Source organism: Schistocerca americana, chromosome 4 (assembly GCF_021461395.2).
Source record: "Schistocerca americana isolate TAMUIC-IGC-003095 chromosome 4, iqSchAmer2.1, whole genome shotgun sequence".
NCBI lineage: Eukaryota > Metazoa > Arthropoda > Insecta > Orthoptera > Acrididae > Schistocerca > Schistocerca americana.
The window spans coordinates 795220272-795241702 of record NC_060122.1 but is presented as its reverse complement, the minus strand read 5'-3'; the positions used below and the strand labels follow the sequence as shown (position 1 = coordinate 795241702).

General features: G+C 43.2%; 1 protein-coding gene across 4 annotated transcripts in view; it reads left to right on the top strand.

Annotated features, from left to right (window-relative positions):
• The window catches only part of LOC124612304 (kinesin-like protein Klp10A), a 343355-nt gene that overhangs the window by 124272 nt on the left and 197652 nt on the right, over positions 1 to 21431 (top strand). For all 4 annotated transcript variants that reach the window (XM_047140416.1, XM_047140418.1, XM_047140417.1 and 1 more), the window contains exon 2: positions 9935 to 10029. In XM_047140416.1, coding sequence (XP_046996372.1) covers positions 9935 to 10029 — 95 coding nt within the window. The remainder of the gene's footprint in view (positions 1 to 9934; positions 10030 to 21431) is intronic.

The window sequence follows — 21431 nt, the reverse complement described above, 5'->3', positions numbered from 1 at the left end:
GAAAATTCGCTTAACACCTTCCTAAGATATCGTCTCCTCTCCTTCCGATCTGACGATGTGGTTTAGATTGAGAGAAACACTATCGACGGCTATTGAAAGACGTACAGTTAATAAGAGAGGGTACTGATCCCACTTCGCACACAAAACGGATCAGAACACTGTTGCAATAACAACGATAAAAACATGTTATTGTTGTGGTCTTCAGTCCGGAGACTGGTTTGATGCAGCTCTCCATGCTACCCTATCCTGTGCAAGTTTCTTCATCTCCAAGTACCTACTGCAACCTTCATCATTCTGAATCTGCTTAGTGTATTCATCTCTTGGTCTCCCTCTACGATTTTTACCCTCCACGCTGCCTTCCAATGCTAAATTTGTGATCCCTTGATGCCTCAGAAGAAGGCCTACCAACCGGTCCCTTCTTCTCATCAAGTTGAGCCACAAACTTCTCTCCCCCCCAATTCTATTCAATACCTCCTCATTTGTTATGTGATCTACCCATCTATTCTTCAACATTCTTCCGTAGCACCACATTTCGAAAGCTTCTATTCTCTTCTTGTCCAAACTATTTATCGTCCATGTTTCACTTCCATACATGGCTACACTCCATACAAATACTTTCAGAAACGAGTTCCTAACACTTAAATCTATACTCGATGCTAACAAATTCCTCTTCTTCAGAAACGCTTTCCATGCCATTGCCAGTCTACATTTTATATCCTCTCTACTTAGACCATCATCAGTTATTTTGCTCCCCAAATAGCAAAACTCCTTTACTACTTTAAGTGTCTCGTTTCCTAATCTAATACCCTCAGCATCACCCGACTTAATTCGACTACATTCCATTATCTTCGCTTTGCTTTTGTTTATGTTCATCTTATGTCCTCCATTCAACACCCTGTACATTCCGTTCAACTGCTCTTCCAAGTGCTTTGCTGTCTCTGGCAGAATTACAATGTCATCGGCGAAGCTCAAAGTTTTTATTTCTTCTCCATGGATTTTAATACATACTCAGAATTTTTCTTTTGTTTCCTTTACTGCTTGCTCAATATACAGATTGAATAGCATCGGGGAGAGGCTACAACCCTGACTCACTCCCTTCCCAACCACTGCTTCCTTTCGTGCTCCTCGACTCGTATAACTGCCATCTGGTTTCTGTACAAATTGTAAATAGCCTTTCGCTTCCTGTGTTTTACCCCTGCCACCTTTAGAATTTGAAAGAGAGTATTCCAGTCAACATTGTAAAAAGCTTTCTCTAAGTCTACAAATGCTAGAAACGTAGGTTTGCCTTTCTTTTATCTTTCTTCTAAGATAAGTCATAAGGTCAGTATTGCCTCACGTGTTCCAGTATTTCTACGGAATCCAAACTGATCTTCCCCGAGGTCGGCTTCTACCAGTTTTTCCATTTATCTGTAAAGAATTCCTGTTAGTTTTTTCCAGCTGTGACTTATTAAACTGATAGTTCGGTAATTTTCACATCTGTCAACACCTGCTTTCTTTGAGATTGGAATTATTATATTCTTCTTGAAGTCTGAGGGTATTTCGCCTGTCTCATACGTCTTGCTCACCAGATGGTAGAGTTTTGTCAGGACTGGCTCTCCCAAGGCCGTCAGTAGTTCCAATGGAATGTTGTCTACTCCCGGGGCCTTGTTTCGACTCAGGTGTTTCAGTGCTCTGTCAAACTCTTCACGCAGTATCTTATCTCCCATTTCGTCTTCATCTACATCCTCTTCCATTTCCATAATATTGTCCTCAAGTACATCGCCTTTGTATAGATCCTCTACATACTGCTTCCACCTTTCTGCTTTCCCTTCTTTGCCTAGAACTGGGTTTCCATGTGAACTCTTAATATTCATACAAGTGGTTCTCTTATCTCCAAAGGTCTCTCTAATTTTCCTGTAGGCAGTATCTATCTTACCCCTCGTGAGATAAGCCTCCACATCCTTACATTTGCCCTCTAGCCATCCCTGCTTAGCCAATTTGCACTTCCTGTAGATCTCATTTTTGAGACGTTTGTATTCCTTTTTGCCAGCTTCATTTACTGCATTTTTATATTTTCTCCTTTCATCAATTAAATTCAATATTTCTTCTGTTACCCAAGGATTTCAATTAGCCCTCGTCTTTTTACCTACTTGATCCTCTGTTGCCTTTACTACTTCATCCCTCAGAGCTATCATTCGTCTTCTCCTGTACTTCTTTCCCCCATTGCTGTCAATTGTTCCCATACGTGCTCCCTGAAACTCTGTACAACCTCTGGTTCTTTCAGTTTATCCAGGTCCCATCTCCTTAAATTCCCGCCTTTTTGCAGTTTCTTCAGTTTCAATCTGCAGTTCATGACCAATAGATTGTGGTCAGAATCCACATCTGCCCCTGGAAATGTCTTACAATTTAAAACCTGGTTCCTAAATCTCTGTCTTACCATTATGTAATCTATCTGATAACTTTTAGTATCTCCGGGATTCTTCCTTGTATACAACCTTCTTTTATGATTCTTGAACCAAGTGTTAGCTATGATTAAGTTATGCTCTGTGCAAAATTGTACCAGACGGCTTCCTCTTTCATTTCTTACCCCCAGTCCATATTCACCTACTACGTTTCTTTCTCTCCCTTTTCCTATTATCGAATTCCAGTAACCCATGAGTACTAAATTTTAGTCTCCCTTCACTACCTGAATAATTTCTTTTATCTCATCATACATTTCATCAATTTCTTCATCTGCAGAGCTAGATAGCATATGAACTTGTACTACTGTAGTAAGCGTGGGCTTCATGTCTATCTTGGCCGCACTAATGCGTTCACTATGCTGTTTGTAGGAGCTTACCCGCACTCCTATTTTTTTCTTATTCATTATCAAACCTACTCCTGCATTACCCCTATTTGATTTTGTGTTTATAACCCTTTATTCACCTGAGCAAAAGTCTTGTTCCTCCTGCCACCGAACTTCACTAATTCCCACTATATCTAACTTCAACCTATCCATTGCCCTTATTAAATTTTCTAACCTACCTGCCCGATTAAGGGATCTGACATTCCACGCTCCGATCCGTAGAGCGCCAGTTTTCTTTCTCCTAATAACGACATCCTCTTGTATAGTCCCCGTACGGAGATCCGAATGGGGGACTATTTTACCTCCGGAATATTTCACCCAAGAGGACGCCATCATCATTTAATCATACAGTGATGCTGCATGCTGTCGGGAAAAATTACGTCTGTAGTTTCCCCTTGCTTTCAGCCGTTCGCAGTACCAGCACAGCAAGGCCGTTTTGGTTAGTGTTACAAGGCCAGATCAGCCAATAATCCAGACTGTTGCCCATGCAACTACTGAAAAGGCTGCTGCCCCTCTTCAGGAACCACACGTTTGTCTGAGAAAAACATGCCAAATTTAAAAGAATGCAAAATCTTAAAGATTGACGAAAAATAAAGCACGAACTACAGTGCGAGGTAGTTTTAATAGTTTCCACGACTAAACTGTGCCTCGAAATCTGGCAGGAAACAGAGATTCTGGTCATACATAAAGTACAACAGTGGCAAGACGCAATCAATACCTTCATTGCGCGATAACAACGGTGAAGTCGTTGATGACAGTGCCACTAATGCAGAGTTATTAAACACGGTTTTCCGATACTCCTTCGTCAAAGAAGACGAAGTAAATATTCCTGATTTCCAATCAAGAACTGCGAAGACAAACATAGTAGATATCCTTGGTGTAGCAAAACAGCTTAAATCACTTAATAAAGGCAAGGCCTCTGGTCCAGATTGTATACTAGTCAGGTTCCTCTGAGTGTGCTGATACAATAGCCCAACATTTAGCATTTATATTCAACTGTCCGCTTACAGCAAGATCCGTACCTAAATACTGGAAAATTACTCAAGTCACACCAATACCCAGAAAGGGAAATAGGAGTAATCCACTGAATTACAGGTCCATATCACTAACGTCGATTTAGAGTAGGATTTTGGAACATATATTGTATTCGAACATTATGAAGTACCTCGAAAAAAAAAAAAAAAAAAAAAAAAAATTTGACACACAGTCAGCACAGATTCAGAAAATACCGTTCTTGTGAAACACAACTAGCTCTTTATACTCATGAAATAATGAGTGCTATCAACGGGATGTCAAATTGATGCCACATTTTTAGATTTCCATAAGGCTTTGGACACCGATCCTCACAAGCGTCTTCTAACCAAACTGCGTGCCTACGGAGTATAGCCTCAGTTGTACGACTGGATTCCTGACTTCCTGTCAGAAAAGTCGCAGTTCGTAGTAATAGACGGAAAGTTGTCGAATAGGGTAGGGGTAGGGGTAGGATCTGGCGTTCTCCGAGAAAGTGTGAAAGGTTTTCTTCTGTTCTTGATCTACATAAACGATTTAGGAGACAGAGTAGCGCTCTTAGATAGTTTTTCAGATGATGCCGTCATTTGCTGTCTTGTTAAGTCGTCGGACGATAAAAACGACGTGCAAAATGATTGATAAGGTAATGGTTGAAGCAGAAGAAAAGAATTAAAATTTCTTTTGCGGCCGGGACTCTTAAACTGGGTCTTTTTGCTTGCTAGATATCCGTATGGTGCAAAAAGTGGCAATTGATTCTAAATAATGAGAAGTGTGAAGTAATCTGTATGAGTACTTAAATGAATCCGCTAAATTAGGCTGTAAACTCAACTAAATGCTTAGAGATTATAAATATGACTTAAATTGGAGTGATCACATTGACGATGCGATGGAACAAGCAAAACAAAGGCTGCGATTTACTGACAGATGTACTAACGAGACTGCTTACACCAAGCTTGTCCGCTTTCTTCTGGAGTATTGTTGTGCGGCGTCGGATCCGCATCAGATGGGACTGACAGAGGACATAAAGTTCAAAGAAAGACAACACGTAGTATAGCGAAATGCGGGACAGAGTGCCACGGGTGTGGTACACGAATTGGTGTGGCAGTAAATAAAACAGTCATTTTTCGCTGCGGCAGGACCTTCTTATGAAATTTCGATCACCAACTTTATCCTCAGAGTGTGAAAATTTTTTGTTGGCGTCCTCCTACATAGGGGAGAAGTGATCATTGCAATAAAATAATAGATATAAAAGCTCGCACGAAAAGATTTAAGTGTTTGTTTTTCGCGCACACCGTTAGAGTGGAGCTGTTGAGAAACAGCTTGGAGATGGTTCGATGATCTGTCAGCCAGGCACTTAATTGCAAATTGCGGAGCAACCATGAAGTAAAAGGTGGAAATATAATACCGCTATGGATCTTGAAAGGAGATTGCCCTCGTCCAATTTATACTACTGCTGCATCTATAGAGATTTAGACATCGACAAACGTCATTCTAAGCACATTTCCTTTATTTTCAGTAGGCTTCTATTCCGTCAACTATTGATTGGAACAGTACCGTACGAGCAGAGGGTCAATGTTCGTAAATTGACCTCTCACATTATCATCCTCCTTAATTCACGTACAATATAAAATTTGTGTAATAAGAGACTTAGGGATCCACATTCGCTCTCTCTTAAAGCAATTCTTGTTGTAATACGTTGGCGTCATCGTGAGAGTACGTATTCTAACCTGTCTTCAGATGCTGATAAAGATAAAACTTAAGGTGGAGTAACAGATGTGCTTGTTTCGGAACAGGATGTAGGAACTTAAGCAATCTTAGACGTTTCCGTAGATAGCACTTGTACTTTCGCAATAGGAAGAGCCATAAAACTGGACGGATCGTTTCTAATTACGTCGACCTGATTTCTACAAACCCTGTACGTTAGTACAGTCCTTCACAACATTAAGTGGGCAAATAATATTTTTCCTTGTGGCGAAAAATTTTGTAAGTTTCTAAAAAATGTGGCTAATAGTTTCTAGTAACGTACGTAATCATTAAATCGTAACTCGGTATTTTATTTCCCAGGAATTGATGACTTTCGGAAATGCAGTTACATATACCGCTTAGTCAGCAGGATAAAGTGGCAATTACGCACAGCCATAAACGATGAAAATTAGTCCAAAAACAGTTAATGAAAACATATTAACGAACTGTCCTAAAACATCGAAACAAGTACAACATACCTTGCGAAAAAACTGTAAACTCCTATTTAATGTCTTCGTTTTGGTTACACAAGTTTCAGTGTCAAGAACCAGGAGAAATGGTAAGAACGCAAGATATGGGACTCCTACCGTCGAAGAACGAAGCTCTAAAAGCCTACCGAATTCTGTGTATTATCCCTGAATAACTTCAGGTAAATGCTGAGGGCGCGAACGATTTTGCTCTACATAATTGTCTAGTTACTTTCTTCTCTCTCCAGTGACCTGTTTCGGCAAATCGTTAACCTCTGCATCTCCTCCTTTCGATGCTGTGTACGGTCATCTTTGATAAAATTTGTTTCTGGGCAGCATAAAAAGTGACAGAACGGTGCAAAGCGCGTGATTGTCGCGTCAGGTCGTAAACTCTTTTGTTCTGCGTGTGTCATGACTCTTCCCGGATTAGCGAATATAAGAACACAGAGATAGCGAATTAATAGGTAGCTAAGTTTATTCGATTAGAACATTAACATTCTATATCGTTCATAACTAACGAAAGAAATTTTGTGGCATCCAACGTCGACGCTTTCACAGCCAGTTGCTGGACATAATTTAGTATGCAGCTGACAGTAGTAGGGTGCATGTGCAGTATAGGCACATAAGAGCAGTAAGAGCGGGTCTTGTTCCCTCAGCTGAAGAACTGCTCAGCCAAAAGCGATTTGTTGAGTAGAACGTCTTCCTGTAATCACCTGTGATGTTACTTCAGTGGGCCGTATAGCTTGAAAGTGTTTCATTCAGGGGAGATCATCGAAAGGAAGTGAAGACTTGTGGTTAAAGTGGTAGTCTTAAAAACTGAACCACCTAATTTCAATTAGCAATGCTTTGTATTGGATTACGAATGGTGTGACACTGTGTTTAAATATTTCGTAATGTGTGAGAAATCAAACCTTTAACTCGGAAGATAATTACCCCGTCTTAAAACACTTCCGTTAATGATAATTGTTATTTTGACACAAATATGCCAGAATTTATGTAAACCTACAATTTTGTCGACTGCTTGGTGATATTGGAAATGTCGTGTGGCTAGGGCCTCCCGTCGGGTAGACCATGGAAAGCAGCCGTTAGTGATAGCCTGTATAATATTCGATTTCACAGGTGGTGTTTACGCTAAACGCATGCCAATCGGAGCAGATTATTAAACAGCTTGTTACTGACATAGTAAGTTTACAGTGTGTAAAAAGTGATGTGAGTTAAACAAAATCTAATAATTGGATCAAAGCAACGGCCAACATCACTTTTATCATCACTTATCGTTGCTCGATGGGAGATGCGCACTAAGATTGCAGCGCGCTACGTTTTATTGTGATGTCGTAAGTTTCTTTCCAGTACTGTAGTAGTAAAGTACTGGAGGAAGCACGGGCGACGAAGGCATATCTCGGGCAGGTAATTTGCGAGTCGCCAAGCTCGGTCGGCAGACGACGCGGGTGTTCGCGTGCCGGCAGAAGTAGCGGACAAGACTGCAGCGGCGGTGCAGGCGGCTCGCACGCCAGTCGATAGCGGGCGGGCCGAGGCCGCGTACCGACTGCCGTGGCGTGCCGTGCACCGCCGTGCGCACCTTCTCGTCTTCATTCTCATGTCTGCCTCCGTGTCTGTTTTTTCATTTGCTGTGGCAATTTTTGTCTCAGTAGCTCGGAAATGCGAATATTGCGACTTCTATTTCTGCCAAAAAATGTGACGATCTCCTGTGCTTAGTTAGTTTTTTGTTTAGGCTTTGGTGCTGTTGTCATAGTGCTGCTTGATTTTTCGTGGAAAACAAGAACCTATGACATTGTAACTTGGACTAGAGATTAGGATCTTCTGTCTTTTAGCGAGGCAACCTAGTGGTTCGCGTAAGAAGTATTTTAAAATTTCACGGGGGTAAGAGCGTAATTGTGGTTAGCAGCTATACACAGCTGTCTAGCTACGGCACTTACGTCGCAATGTAATCAATTTTGGTAGAAGCTGCTGCGAGAATCCGTGGTACGGAATGACATGGCGCCGTTATTAAAACCTGTCAGATTGTGAAGAGTCCGTACGCAATTCATTCCCCTAATCTTGTAACAAAGACAGATGAAGTCTTTCGTCACGAATTCATTCAGGCTCTTTCCGTGCGACAATAAAGCAGCGAATTTACTGTCAGCATGTAGAGTACGCACATTGATTACTTCGATCGGGTGCTCAGCGTTACAAATACAGCGCTTCCGGTTCACCTGCGCTTGTGGACACACCGCTTCAGTCCTTCGATCGCTCGTGTGGCGGCAACGTACGCGGTTCCTGGTAGCCCGCGAGAGACTTGGCAAGCAGTGCGATGGCGCTGAGGCGCACCACTGGCCGCTGTTGCTGATGCCGCCGAGTCGGGTGGGTGCTGCGATGGGCCTGCTCGGCAAGTGCTGCAAGTGCCTCTCCGCCCAGAACGGTCGCAGGCGGCGTCCGGAGGCGGCCGACGGTCAGTCCCTCTTCTCAGCTAACTAGTCGCTAAAACAGCTCACTACCTTAGTAAGGCGTTCATATTTGGGCGGATCATTATGTAATGTGTGGGCCCCTTCGGTCTCTTACCACACCGTGCAGTGCACGAAACACAGGTCCACCGCAGTTACGAGGGTTGCCCAGTAAATAATGCCCCATATTTTTTTCTCCGAAATAAAAAATATTAGAAATGTGACACTTTAGGTGCGAGTTATTTGAAGTTTCCCGCGTGTGTATGCAAAGTTTCAATTTCCTCCGACAGAGAGCGGTGGTGTAGGAATGTTCTAAAATGGCGTCTGCAGGTGACATCCGTCATAAACAACGTGCAGTGATTGAATTTCTTGTAGCAGAGGAAGAAACCGTGGACAATATTCATAAACGCTTGTGCAAAGTCTACGGAACATCTGCAGTCGATAGGAGTACTGTTGGTCGCTGGGCACAGAGGGTGAAAGCATCAGAGGGCGGTGCTGCGGAGCTCCGAGATTTGCCGCGGTCGGGAAGGCCTCCCACGGCTGTCACGCCTGACATGTTGCAGCGGGCTGATGTTCTCATTCGACGGGATCGACGCATTACGACTCGACAGAGGCTTATGTCAAAACATTAGACAAACTTAAGCAGCGCTTCCGGCGCCTTGGGCGTCATGTTAACCCACAGGATGTTTTGATTCAGCATGATAACGCCCGTCCTCACACAAGTTTGAGGACTTGTGAACACATCGCGAAAGTGGGTTGGATAGTGTTACCCCATCCACCCTACAGCCCCGATTTGGCTCCTTCAGACTTTCACTTGTTTGGGCCAATGAAGAATTTCATTCGTGGAAGACGTTTTGCCGATGACGAAGAAGTGATTCACGAAGTGACAACCTGGCTCCGTAGGCAGAGTACAGATTTTTACCGGCAGGGAATACACGCTCTTGTGTCTCGCTGGAAAAAGGCCGTCGAACTTGAAGGAGATTATGTGGAAAAATAAAGCAAGTAGACAAAACATCAGTCTTTCACATACGTAAATTTGATTGTTGTGGAATAAATACTTCTGGAGAAAAAAAATATGGGGCATTATTTACTGGGCAACCCTCGTATATTGCCCGCAAAGAGCGAATGTCAATAGTTCTGAACAGCTTGGGTAATACCTGAGGCCTTAACTGTGGAACGAAACCAAGTTCTTGTGGTCCGTCCGTTGTGAGGAGAGGGACGGGGAGAAATGAATGCTTCCAGAAGTGCAGTAAACTTTACTCTGAAGTTAAATCACCGTGTCCTGAAGCGTTCTTCCGTAACACAGTTTATATAAAGTTTAATGGGGAAAATAAAAAATTTGATGGAAGTCTCCCTAATTACTTGTTGCAGTTCCAGACATGACACTAGTTCTTTGCTAACGAACAGATGAAGGCTGCATTACTTTAAATATGTTTTTCTTTCTGTTTCAGGGCGTGTACACGCCGCTGTAGTTTCCGGGGTAAATCTCCAAACTCGTAGTGTGACGGTAGAATGGATAGAGAGAGGAGAGACGAAGGGCAAAGAGGTAAGTTTGTATCAATAGCTCTTTCAAATGCGTACTAAACCAGTTTTACCTCAAATTAATTGATTGCATTTCATAAAGCCACTTACCTGTTTCATTGTTATCGCCGCAACAAATAAGCTTGTCGCTTAACAGACATTTTTGCTTCCAGTGTCTTCTTTATGTATTAGTGGTACACTGCGGACAGTTACAAGCTTGGCAGAAGATTTAGTACGTTAAACTAGCATGTCATAAAGTCACATGAAGCAAAAAGTCTAGTAAACATGGGCTCTAAAATGCATGATTACTTAATCTTAGATAATGTGAAACAAATCTCTTCTGCTGCAAACTCTTCGCTTTCCGTATTTTGAGAAGCCTTATTATAGACCAAAACAAAATATGCCCAGTTAACATGAGCTCCAAAATGCATACCTTAAGAGATATTAGCAATTTTTCATTCTCGCTACTCTTTAACAAATCTCTATTAACAAGTGCTCAGCCGGCCGTGGTGGCCGTGCGGTTCTAGGCGCTTCAGTCCGGAACCGCGGGACTGCTACGGTTGCAGGTTCGAATCCTGCCTCGGGCATGGATGTGTGTGATGTCCTTAGGTTAGTTAGGTTTAAGTAGTTCTAAGTTCTAGGGGACAGATGACCTAAGATGTTAAGTCCCATAGTGCTCAGAGCCATTTGAACCATTTTTTAACAAGTGCTCATTGCTCTTAAATTGTGCATTTTAGAAGCTGTGTTTACAGGACAATTCTTTCTTGTTTTTCGTCAATAGTACGTCTTACTTAAGTATGAAAAGCAAAGAGCGCGCTGTAGAAGAGATTTGTTTCACAGTATCGAAGGTGAAGTGCTCGTAGATATTGAGTTACGAATTTTAGAGCCCATGTTTAGTAGACTTTCTTGATCCGAATGATCATTCCTGTCAGATATCTGAATATTGACCATTACTTCTGTGGCACCCTGTACTGGTACCAGCTGAATCCGCTTTCGTCCATCTGAGAAAGACACGGACATAGTCATTATTCGGCAAACGAGTATAGCAAATAGGATGGTTTTTACGACAACTGAATTGTTTTTCTTTACCACAATGGTGTTAAATATTGTGGCGGTTAATCTTTAAAAAATTCGATGACAGAACTCTTTATTAGTGCTTCAGATATGTGTGATGAAATAAAGCTTCACTTAACCTGATTTTGGGATAGTTCTTAGTCCTGTTCTGTAGCTATTTCTGCAATTTGTATGGTTCCAGTTTTGCGGTGCCAATGATATTCAAAAGATCGTGCATGATGATAAATGGCCGATAACACTGTTCGACATGGGTTGTAGTTCTGATATTAAGGTATATGCTTCTAGACCATTTTACCGTGGGAAATTCAAATATGTTATCAAAATATCGTTGTCAGGGATACTTTTTATGTAATATGTATATATGTATATACGAGGTGCGGCTAGAAAAAAATCGGACTGATGCTGGAAAAAACATTTATTTACAATTATTTACAATTTCATGTTATCTCCTTCAATGTACTCTCCTCCTCGGTCTCTACACCGTTCCATACGAATTTTCCACTGTTCACAGCAATGCTGCAGATCATTTTCGGTAAGTCCATACATAACTTCCGTCGCTTTTTCTTTTACTGCTTCAACAGTCTCAAATCTAGTTCCTTTCAAAGCTGACTTGACTTTAGGGAAAAGAAAAAAGTCACAGGGGGCCAAATCAGGTGAGTAGGGTGGATGATCTAAGGTGGGAATGTTGTGTTTTGCCAAAAACGTCTTCACTGACAACGCACTGTGAGCTGGGGCATTGTCTTGGTGAAGGATCCATTACTTTTTTCTCCACACATCGTTCCGTTTTCTCCGTACTCGCTCACGTAGGGTAGCCAGGACGCTAATGTAGTAATGCTGATTCACTGTTTGTCCCTCTGGTACCCAATCAATGTGCATAATCCCTTTGATGTCAAAAAAAAAAAACAATCATCATTGCCTTCGATTTTGATATTCGTGCTTTTTTTGTCGTGGAGAACCAGGAGTTTTCCAATGCATCGATTGGCGTTTAGTTTCGGGATCGTAAGTAAAAAACCACGATTCATCGCAAGTAATAACATTTTGTAAGAAGGTGGGATCACTTTCAATGTTTTCCAGGATGTCAGAAGAAATCATTCTTCGGCGTTCCTTCTGTTCAATTGTGAGACACTTTGGAACCATTTCTGAACACACTTTGTTCATGTTGAAACTTTCATGAAGAATCTGCCCAACACTTTCCTTGTCAACTCCTGTTAACTCAGACACTGCTCTGATTGTTAAACGGCGATCTTGTCGAACAAGTTTACCGATTTTTTCAATGTTTGCATCAGTTTTTGCTGACAATGGTCTGCCAGTGTGAGTATCATCACTGGTGCCTTCGCGGCCATCTTTAAATCGTTTAAACCACTCAAACACTTGTGTTCGCGATAAACAATCACCGCCGTACACTTGTTGTAACATTACAAACGTTTCACTTGCAGATTTTCCTAGTTTGAAACAAAATTTGATGTTAACACGCTGTTCTTTCTGTACACTCAACATTTTCCGACGCACAGACAAAACGTCAACTACTTAAAACAGACGCCACGGGCAGACTGAGTGCAGGAGGCAGATGAAACTCGAGCAGTAGGCGGAGCGAGAGTCACGTGACAGGCCACGCGACTTTCAGCCTTATTGCATTCGTTTTATTGTTTCACCAGTACTAGTCCGGTTTTTTTCTAGCCACACCTCGTATATGTATATTCACAATTCATGGCAAACACAGACGTTACAGAGAAATACGGGTATGTTGCCGCATCCAGTAGTGATAATAGAACGTGATAATTTCTTGTGCAACAGCAGGTGGGAAGAATCAGACATCATTAGGTTATCCACCGCCACACCTATTTCATTAAGACCACCTGAAACATCTCATTAACTCGAACGGCGACAGCCGGTCGCTGCCTCGGCAGTAAAGCTTCACGCCTCCTAGGGGCAGGTGCATCGAGTTTACAACAGTGGTGTTAGCCGCAATTTGTGTCAGTCTTAACGAGTGGGTGTTTCGGCTGACAAATAATTGTCTGTCATATTTCCGAGCACGGGTGAATTTTTTAGTTCCTGTGTGTAAACTGATTGAGCCTGGTGCTGAAGGTAAAATGACTGCTTGTTTTTACACAGCAGCGTTCCTCTAGTTCCCTACTATCAATTTAATACAGGTGTATTACCAAAGTGGTATTTTTAAATTTGCAGAAATGCCACGTCGTCGTGGAAGTCGATATAAGCCGGACAACTTCTGCTACTCTGTGGGAAGTTCACTTTTGCCATAAATAGGAAGATAATTTCTTCAGTCATAAAGAAAGCATACAAACATTACTTTGGAGTTGAGGTAGGAGACAAAGAATGGGCACCACATTTCTGTTGTGCTACATGTTACTGCAAACTAATTCAGTGGTGGAAAGGTAAAGAGAATGTGGCCTTGTTTGCTGTTCCCATGGTGTGGTGGGAGCCTAAGGACCATGTTACTGATTGTTATTTCTGTCTAACAAAAATTCAGGGTTTTACAAACAAAAAGTCGAGGAGGCACATTGTTTACCCAGATCTGCCTTCAGCTAGAATGCCAGTGCAGCATTCCGACAACCTTCCAGTACCTTCAAGAGCTCGAGGTCAAATTCCGAGTGACAGTGAAATAAGTAGTACTGAAGAAATCACAGATGAGATTCTTTATATCACTGCACAAGTGAGTCATCCCCACATTTGTTAACACAGGCAGATTTAAATGATTTAGTACGTGATCTAGGACTAAGTAAACAAAAGGCGCAGCTGATTGGTTCAAGATTACAAGAGTATAATCTACTGCACCAAAGTACTAAAATCAGTGTGTTCAGGCACAGAGAACATGCCTTTATTTCTTATTTTTCAACTGACGAAGCACTGACATTTTGCAATGATGTTGCTGGCCTGATGAAAGTGCTGAACTGCTCTTATATTTCACAGGAGTGGAGACTTTTCATAGATGCATCGAAAACAAGTCTGAAGGGTGTTTTGCTCCATTACGGAAATAAAATACCCTCTGTTGCAGTAGCTTACGCTAGTTTGACAAAAGACAATTACGAATTCGTACAAAGGATGCTAAATTCATTAAAATACAATGAACACAAATGGAAAATATGTGCAGATTTCCAGGTAATTGCTATGGTACTGGGAACGCAACAAGGCTACACAAAGTATGCCTGTTTTCTTTGCGAGTGGGATAGTCGAGACCGAAATTCTCACTACGTGAAAAAGAAATGGCCTAGGCGAAGATGGAAAGTTGGCGAAAAGAATGTACAACGTGAAAGTCTGGTAGCTCCTGAATATATACTACTTCCAGCGCTTCACATCAAACTTGGCCTGATGAAACAATTCGTGAAGGCCATGGATCCAACAGGCTGTGGGTTTGCATATCTAGCTACCAAATTCCCCGGTCTTTCAGCTGCAAAAATAAAGGAAGGTGTATTTGTGGGCCCACAAATCAGGGAGCTGCAGAAAGATGCAAATTTTGAAGCATGTTTAACTTATAAAGAAAAAACCGCATGGGATTGTTTAAAGATGATGATGGAAAACTTCCTCGGAAGATGAAGAGCTACTAACTACAAAGCAATGGTGAAGTATATGATCAAAGCGTATCAGGATTTGGGGTGCAATATGTCTTTGAAGTAGTCCAGATGAGAGTCCATCATATGTATCTTCACAGAGAGTTGTAGTGACGTATCGGATGAATATGGGGAACGATTCCATAAAGACATCTCTACCATAGAAAGGCGCTATGAAGGGAATTGGGTACCTTCTATGTTAGCAGATTATTGCTGGAATATCATTCGAGAGAAGAAAGATTCACAATATAAGAGAAAAAAGTGATGTGCATTACAAGGCAGTGGCTCATTGTCAATTTTCTGTAATTTCTCATGTAAAATAAATGCTTCAAAGTGTATACACAAAGGTTACTGTGTTAGATCCCACCCTCCATTAGTGTGATGAACTTACAACATCATAAAGATGTGCATTTGTTTGTCGAATTTCACCTTACGTTTGCTGCACTGTATCAGAAACTGAAAATAGAAATAAAATTGTGATTACTCATAAACTATCCCTGACAGAAAAAACCAAAAACAGTTTTCAATTCAGCACTCAAAATACAACTAGCTCTGACGATCTCGGGTGCGGATTTGTGGGTGCAACTAGGGCCTCTGCTCAGTGGGTGATAAAATTACATCTGGTTGGCTACTGCACCCTCTAATAAACTCCGCGCTATCAAGGTGACTACTGCAGTATGGTACTCCTCCTTCCGTTTGTCTCAAAAAGAATCCAACGTTGTTTGCCGCCTCCACATCGATCACACCAGATTAACCCACAGTTTTATATTCGTGTGGCTCTTCCTTCCTTCGAATTCTTTCCTTCTGGTGTTGGATAACAACGCACGGAGAATTTAATTGGTTCTTAATTTTCCCCGAGAAAACTGTCTTCATTATAATCCAATGTTTTGAACTGCCTCCAGGTAGGATAGGGTGCTTGGCGAAGCCATCCGCGCCGGTCATACTTCTTTAACTAGGTTTAATTGCTTTTGGATGCGGTTAGACCCTTCTTCTGCTGCATCTTATTTTACTTTCTTAGGACTTCCCTATCATATAGCACTAATATGAAGGCAAGACCTCAAGTACCCCTTATCCTTGATACTAGCTAATGATAAAAGAACAGTTGAATTTTTTTTAAGCTTCCTTCGGGAAAATTGGTTCTGTTTCGATCTTTAACGGCCTGACCAAAACGGATCGGGAATGGGACGGTTGTGCAGATGACACCCCTCGTCACATGCCGAGTCCCGGGGACACTAGACGTTGCCCACCCCTCTAACTCTCTACCATATTTTACTATTGTCGGTCTTACTGGCGTTCATTATGTTTTTAGCCTTTCCAGTTTCACTGTTGCAGACCTCGCGGCTAGAAGGAATTATTTTTTACTGTCTCTCTGTACGTAGAGTTGGAGGTCAGACGTGGGGGTGATGATTCTCCTCTGCCCCCTGACCTGCAGACTAGCCCAAATCATATTTTTACCTCTCTTTAATTTATTTCTTATATCTGGCTTCAGGGTTTATGTCGATTTTACCAGTCCTGATACTATCGCAATGGAACCAAATAAGCTCCACTAACTCCATGTGGATTTCATTTCCCGTTGCACGAGTGACTGATGGTCTCGCTCCTTAGTACCTTAACCCCCAAAACCAACTAGCCATAACATGTAATGTTGAGACATCACAGAGGGTGGGGCCAGCTTCTAGTATCATGTTGTCGTACTGCAATATGCATACTTTTCTCTAAATGTTTTAGACCACCATTTGCATAATTTTGACAAAGTATTGAAGTCGGTGAAACTTAACGGAATTAGTACTAATGTAAGTAGGCGCAATTATTTAACATGTCGACAAGTTTTTAAAATTCTACAGAATTTTGTTTTTCTTGTGTGTTATACAGACAGTAAAATTTGTTTCCTATGTGACATGGTCTTAAATGTGACATTTTCTGCACTGGATCCAAACAAGATAGCCTGCAGCTACTGATAGTATAGCCACAATAATCGGCATTTTTAATTCGCAAATTTTGCGTTTGGCTCCTTAACACTTCTGTGTTATGGATGAAATCCTTGGGTTGAGTAGAGGTTTGTAGTGCGTCTATAAAGATATTGCATGTAGTGATTGACTTAATCTTGTTTCTTGAAATTAAAAATCTAAGTGGTTTCATTTTACCAGAAAAAGTTATAGTGCATTATAAATTTCACGAACAATTTTCTAGCATGCACGGTGCATAAATTGCTAATCAAGGCTTTTGTGGACGATTGGTAACATGACCTTTATCAGTACACTCCCACCCGCCGCGCAGAGTGGTCGCATGGTTAGATGCGCCATGTCACGGATAGCGCAGCCCCTTCCGCCGGGGGCTCGAGTCCGCTCTCTGGCGTGTGTGGTGTGGTGGGTTGTGTGGTGTGGTGTGGTGGGTTGTGTGGTGTGGTGTGGTGGGTTGTGTGGTGTGGTGTGGTGTGGTGGGTTGTGTGGTGTGGTGTGGTGTGGTGGGTTGTGTGGTGGGTTGTGTGGTGTGGTGTGGTGGGTTGTGTGGTGTGGTGTGGTGGGTTGTGTGGTGTGGTGTGGTGGGTTGTGTGGTGTGGTGTGGTGGGTTGTGTGGTGTGGTGTGGTGGGTTGTGTGGTGTGGTGTGGTGGGTTGTGTGGTGTGGTGTGGTGGGTTGTGTGGTGTGGTGTGGTGGGTTGTGTGGTGTGGTGTGGTGGGTTGTGTGGTGTGGTGTGGTGGGTTGTGTGGTGTGGTGTGGTGGGTTGTGTGGTGGGTTGTGTGGTGTGGTGTGGTGGGTTGGGTTGTGTGGTGTGGTGTGGTGTGGTGTGGTGTGGTGTGGTGGGTTGTGTGGTGTGGTGTGGTGTGGTGGGTTGGGTTGTGTGGTGTGGTGTGGTGTGGTGTGGTGTGGTGTGGTGTGGTGTGGTGTGGTGTGGTGTGGTGTGGTGTGGTGTGGTGTGGTGTGGTGTGGTGTGGTGGGTTGGGTTGTGTGGTGTGGGGTGTGTGTGTGTGTGGTGTGTGAGCTTAAGTTAAAGTAGTGTGTAAGTCAAGGGATTGATGACCTCAGCAGTTCGGTCCCTTAGCTGTTCACACACATTTCAACATTTGAGTACACTCTTGCCCCCTTCCCTTCCCCCCACTCCCTCCACACCTCAAGAGTTTATAATTATTTTTAATTTAATAGCATGACAGTTGTAACTGAAGAGGACCTAATGAGTTCTTGTATAATAACCATTTTGTAGTGGAACAAAATCCACCAAGCATCTACAATGTTTATGGAATTCAATGCCAAACCAATTTCAGAGTTTAGTGGTTGGTCTGCTAATAAATTCATAAAAATGATTTTTGGTGAATCTCCTTCCTCTGCACAGATGCGGGACGATTGCAATCAGATGCTGGTGTCTTTAAACCTGAAGTTGGTCGCAGGAGGAAGCATTTGCAGCATGGCTGATATCATTGCTTCGTGACGATTGTCTACGATAATAGAAATGTCTCGCGAAAGTGACGAAGGTCGAGAAAGCACATTGTAATGTAGCACACATTCAGATATAGTACTAATCTGTAGTAATCAACAGGAATTTAGATTGAACTTCTTAAACACTTACTATGCTTGAAGACTTGCAATGGTGAGAAGTGACAGTGTCTGTCGAACTCGTCAGACCACTGAGGAACGGAACTAGTTTGGGAAGGGTCGCGAAGTCCTGTACAGACAATTCACGAGTTCAAATGTGAGAGGTTTGTGTGAAGAGAGGAAGGACCACATTAATTCCGGGTGTGAACGGCGGTGCGGGGCCAACGTCTTTTCCAGGACTAACAAATTAGTTTTCGCGCCGATCGTCCGCTCTGGTAAAAATATTGAACGGAACTACAGCAGTCTGTGAACGTGTATTTAAAAGCTGCTCACGTTGAAATATCATACAAAATGGCTAAAACACGCTCTCACAGCTCACGTGCAAGACTTAGCACCACAGTTAATACACTGTACAACGCAAAGGATCACATTTCGAAACCTGGTAATTGTCTCCTTTTGCGATGCAGAAGTTTGAAATGCCCCTCTGCGGGTCCAGGGCTTAGAATATGCCAGAGGTATCCCTGCCTGTCGCAAGAGGCGACTAAAAGGAGTCTCACTTCTCGGCCCTATAAGTTCAGGTCCCATTTTATGGTTTGATGTGCCACTCTCCAAATTCCACAGAAGTGCAGGCCATACAGGGCCTTACGTGTTGCACGAGTTAACCATAGTGCCCTTAGATTTGATCTCCTGAACCTCTTGTCATGGCTTTGCATCTCCACCTTTAGTTGAGCTATTTGGGCGATGAAACTTTCTGGGGTATGTCATCTTCTTCCGTTGTCTCCTGTCCTCTTTCGCCCCCAAGACAGTGTTGGATTTCTCTGCGCCCAATATCCAGCACGGTAGCCAGTCCGTTGTGGTGGGGCAATCATGTACCCATTTTGTGGTAGCCCCCAGACAACACAGCGATCGCACTGCTGATGCCTGAGCTGTAAACTCCCCACGCATGCCAAGGAGTAGATGCCTGTCTTCCTGGGGCATCAGGACTCCCAGCAATGTCCATTATGGCAGTTGGCCATTGCTGTGGCTTGGTGGCGCCCGTGGGGAGAGCCCCTGATCGGAGTCGGTGGCATCAGGGCGGATAACCCACAATGAAGTGGACTAAGTCATCTCTTGCTGGTGACCGTACGGCGCCAGCAGTCTCTAAGAAGGGCAAGATGGAGTACAATGCTGCAGAGTTGACCCTGAACGGTTTTCCTCCCTCACTACACCATGGGAGGAACGTAGGGCTACAGAAAGAAGAGAGCCATATTGTCCTCGGTATTTAGTCTGTAGCAGAATGGACGAGGACTCCTCTCTACGTATGAAGGCTCAATTTTTTTGTTGAACATCTTGAGGATAAGTTCGGGGAAGTGACAGCGCTGTCCAAGATTAGAAGCGGTGCAGTCTTGATTCAGACAGCGTCCTCAGCACAATACCGGGCGTTACTCGCTTGTGACTGACTGGGTGGTATTCCTGTTTGTCACTTCCCATAAAATCCTCAACTTGGTCCAGGGGATTATTTTCCATTGCGACCTCCTCCTTGCAGTCTGACGACGAGCACCGCGCCAGTCTAGAATGGTGAATATTAATATCATCTGGCGCTTTTATAGGGGACCCAAAGAGTACAGGGTTGCTACTGGTGCTTTCATCTTGGTCTTTGAGGGAGATTCATTGCGTGAAAAGGTCAAGTTAATGTTTTATCGCTGTGATGTTAAACCATATGGTTCTCCCCCTATGTGGTGCTTTAAGTGCTGGAAGTTCGGGCACATGTCTTCCCGCTGCACTTCCAACGCCACATGTCGAGACTGCGGATGTCCACTGCATACAGATACTCCCTGTGCGCCTCCTCCAACTTGTATCAGCTGCGGAGAGCAAAAGGAGCAGAAAATCCTGAAGCACAAGACCCTGGACCAGTTGACATACCAAGACGCCAAAAGTAAATTTGAAAGATTACACCCTGTTTGGTTGACGTCCACATATGCTGCAGCTGCATTACCATCGCCATTACAAGTACCAGTCGTACCACACTGTGCCACGAACAGTGGGTGCTCCAGGCCTCCAGAAAACGTGTCCCCTTGGTGGTAGGGGAAAATCTTCTGTTGCTCCCAAAGCACCTACATTGGGGGCAAGGACTCCCATACATAGGGGACATCGGTCCACTCCCCTCACCCGGAGAAGCAACAGCGTCCTTTGGCTCCTCTCGTGTGGAAGGGTTCCCTTGGGACCCTCTCTCCCAAGGTCTATACTAATGCCACAGTGGACACTCGCCAGTGGCTAAAGAAGCCAAAAACTGCTATACGATGAGCTTCACGGTCTTCCTCCGTGCCTGAAGCTACTTCAGAGAAATCCTCCCAGCAAGCCCTTAAGGGGAGTACGTGCGTCCTATACCCAGTGTTAAATTTGCAGTATTGATGACCCATTATCTCAGAACCTGTGACAGAGATCTGAAATTTTTGGAATGTATAGTATCACTCCTTGTCTGATTACAGAACCAGGATTAAAATGTACAGAGAAATAATTAACTAGTTACGAATTTTAAAATGTTGTTCAGTCATTTTCTTTTAAAAGTTCACTTTTTCTTCCGTAAGTAATAAACCATTAGAGGTAGAGATGTTTTGGGGGGTTCAGTAGCTGCAGTATACTAAGTGGTAACATAGTGTAAAATTAAAGATATGTATCTGTAATAGTTCCCGAGATAATGGGTCAAGTTTTAAAAATGTCATTTCCGGCAAATCAAGTTCAAACATTTTATTGCCCATAATCAGCATTATCTGGATTAGAGTGCTGCAACGCTCAATGTTTGACCGGTCACTGCTCGCCTGTTGACGGGGGACCGAGCCGCTCGTGTCCGGCCCCACACGACTCGGCTCGGTCACGTACTCGCCCCATGTCTGATGTCCGGATTCCGGACACGCGGATAACCGAGCATGACCGGTCACCGCTGACGTCTCGCCTCGCCCCGACTCGCTGCACTGTACTGTGCAAATCGCTCGCGCGCGCTCTCTCTCTCTCTCTCTCTCTCTCTCTCTCTCTCTCTCTCTCTCACACACACACACACACACACACACACACACACACACACACACACACACACACACACACGCGCGCGCGCAATGTATTTATCTCTTTCTCTCTCTCTTTTAATACAAAAGTAACGTTTCCAAGAACGGGTACTTGACACAGCTAAATTCATAAAGCAATTGGGAAGTAAAATGATATTTCAATACAATCGTGGATAGAAGACGAGTCTCATTTCCAAACAGAAGATATATTTTTCCT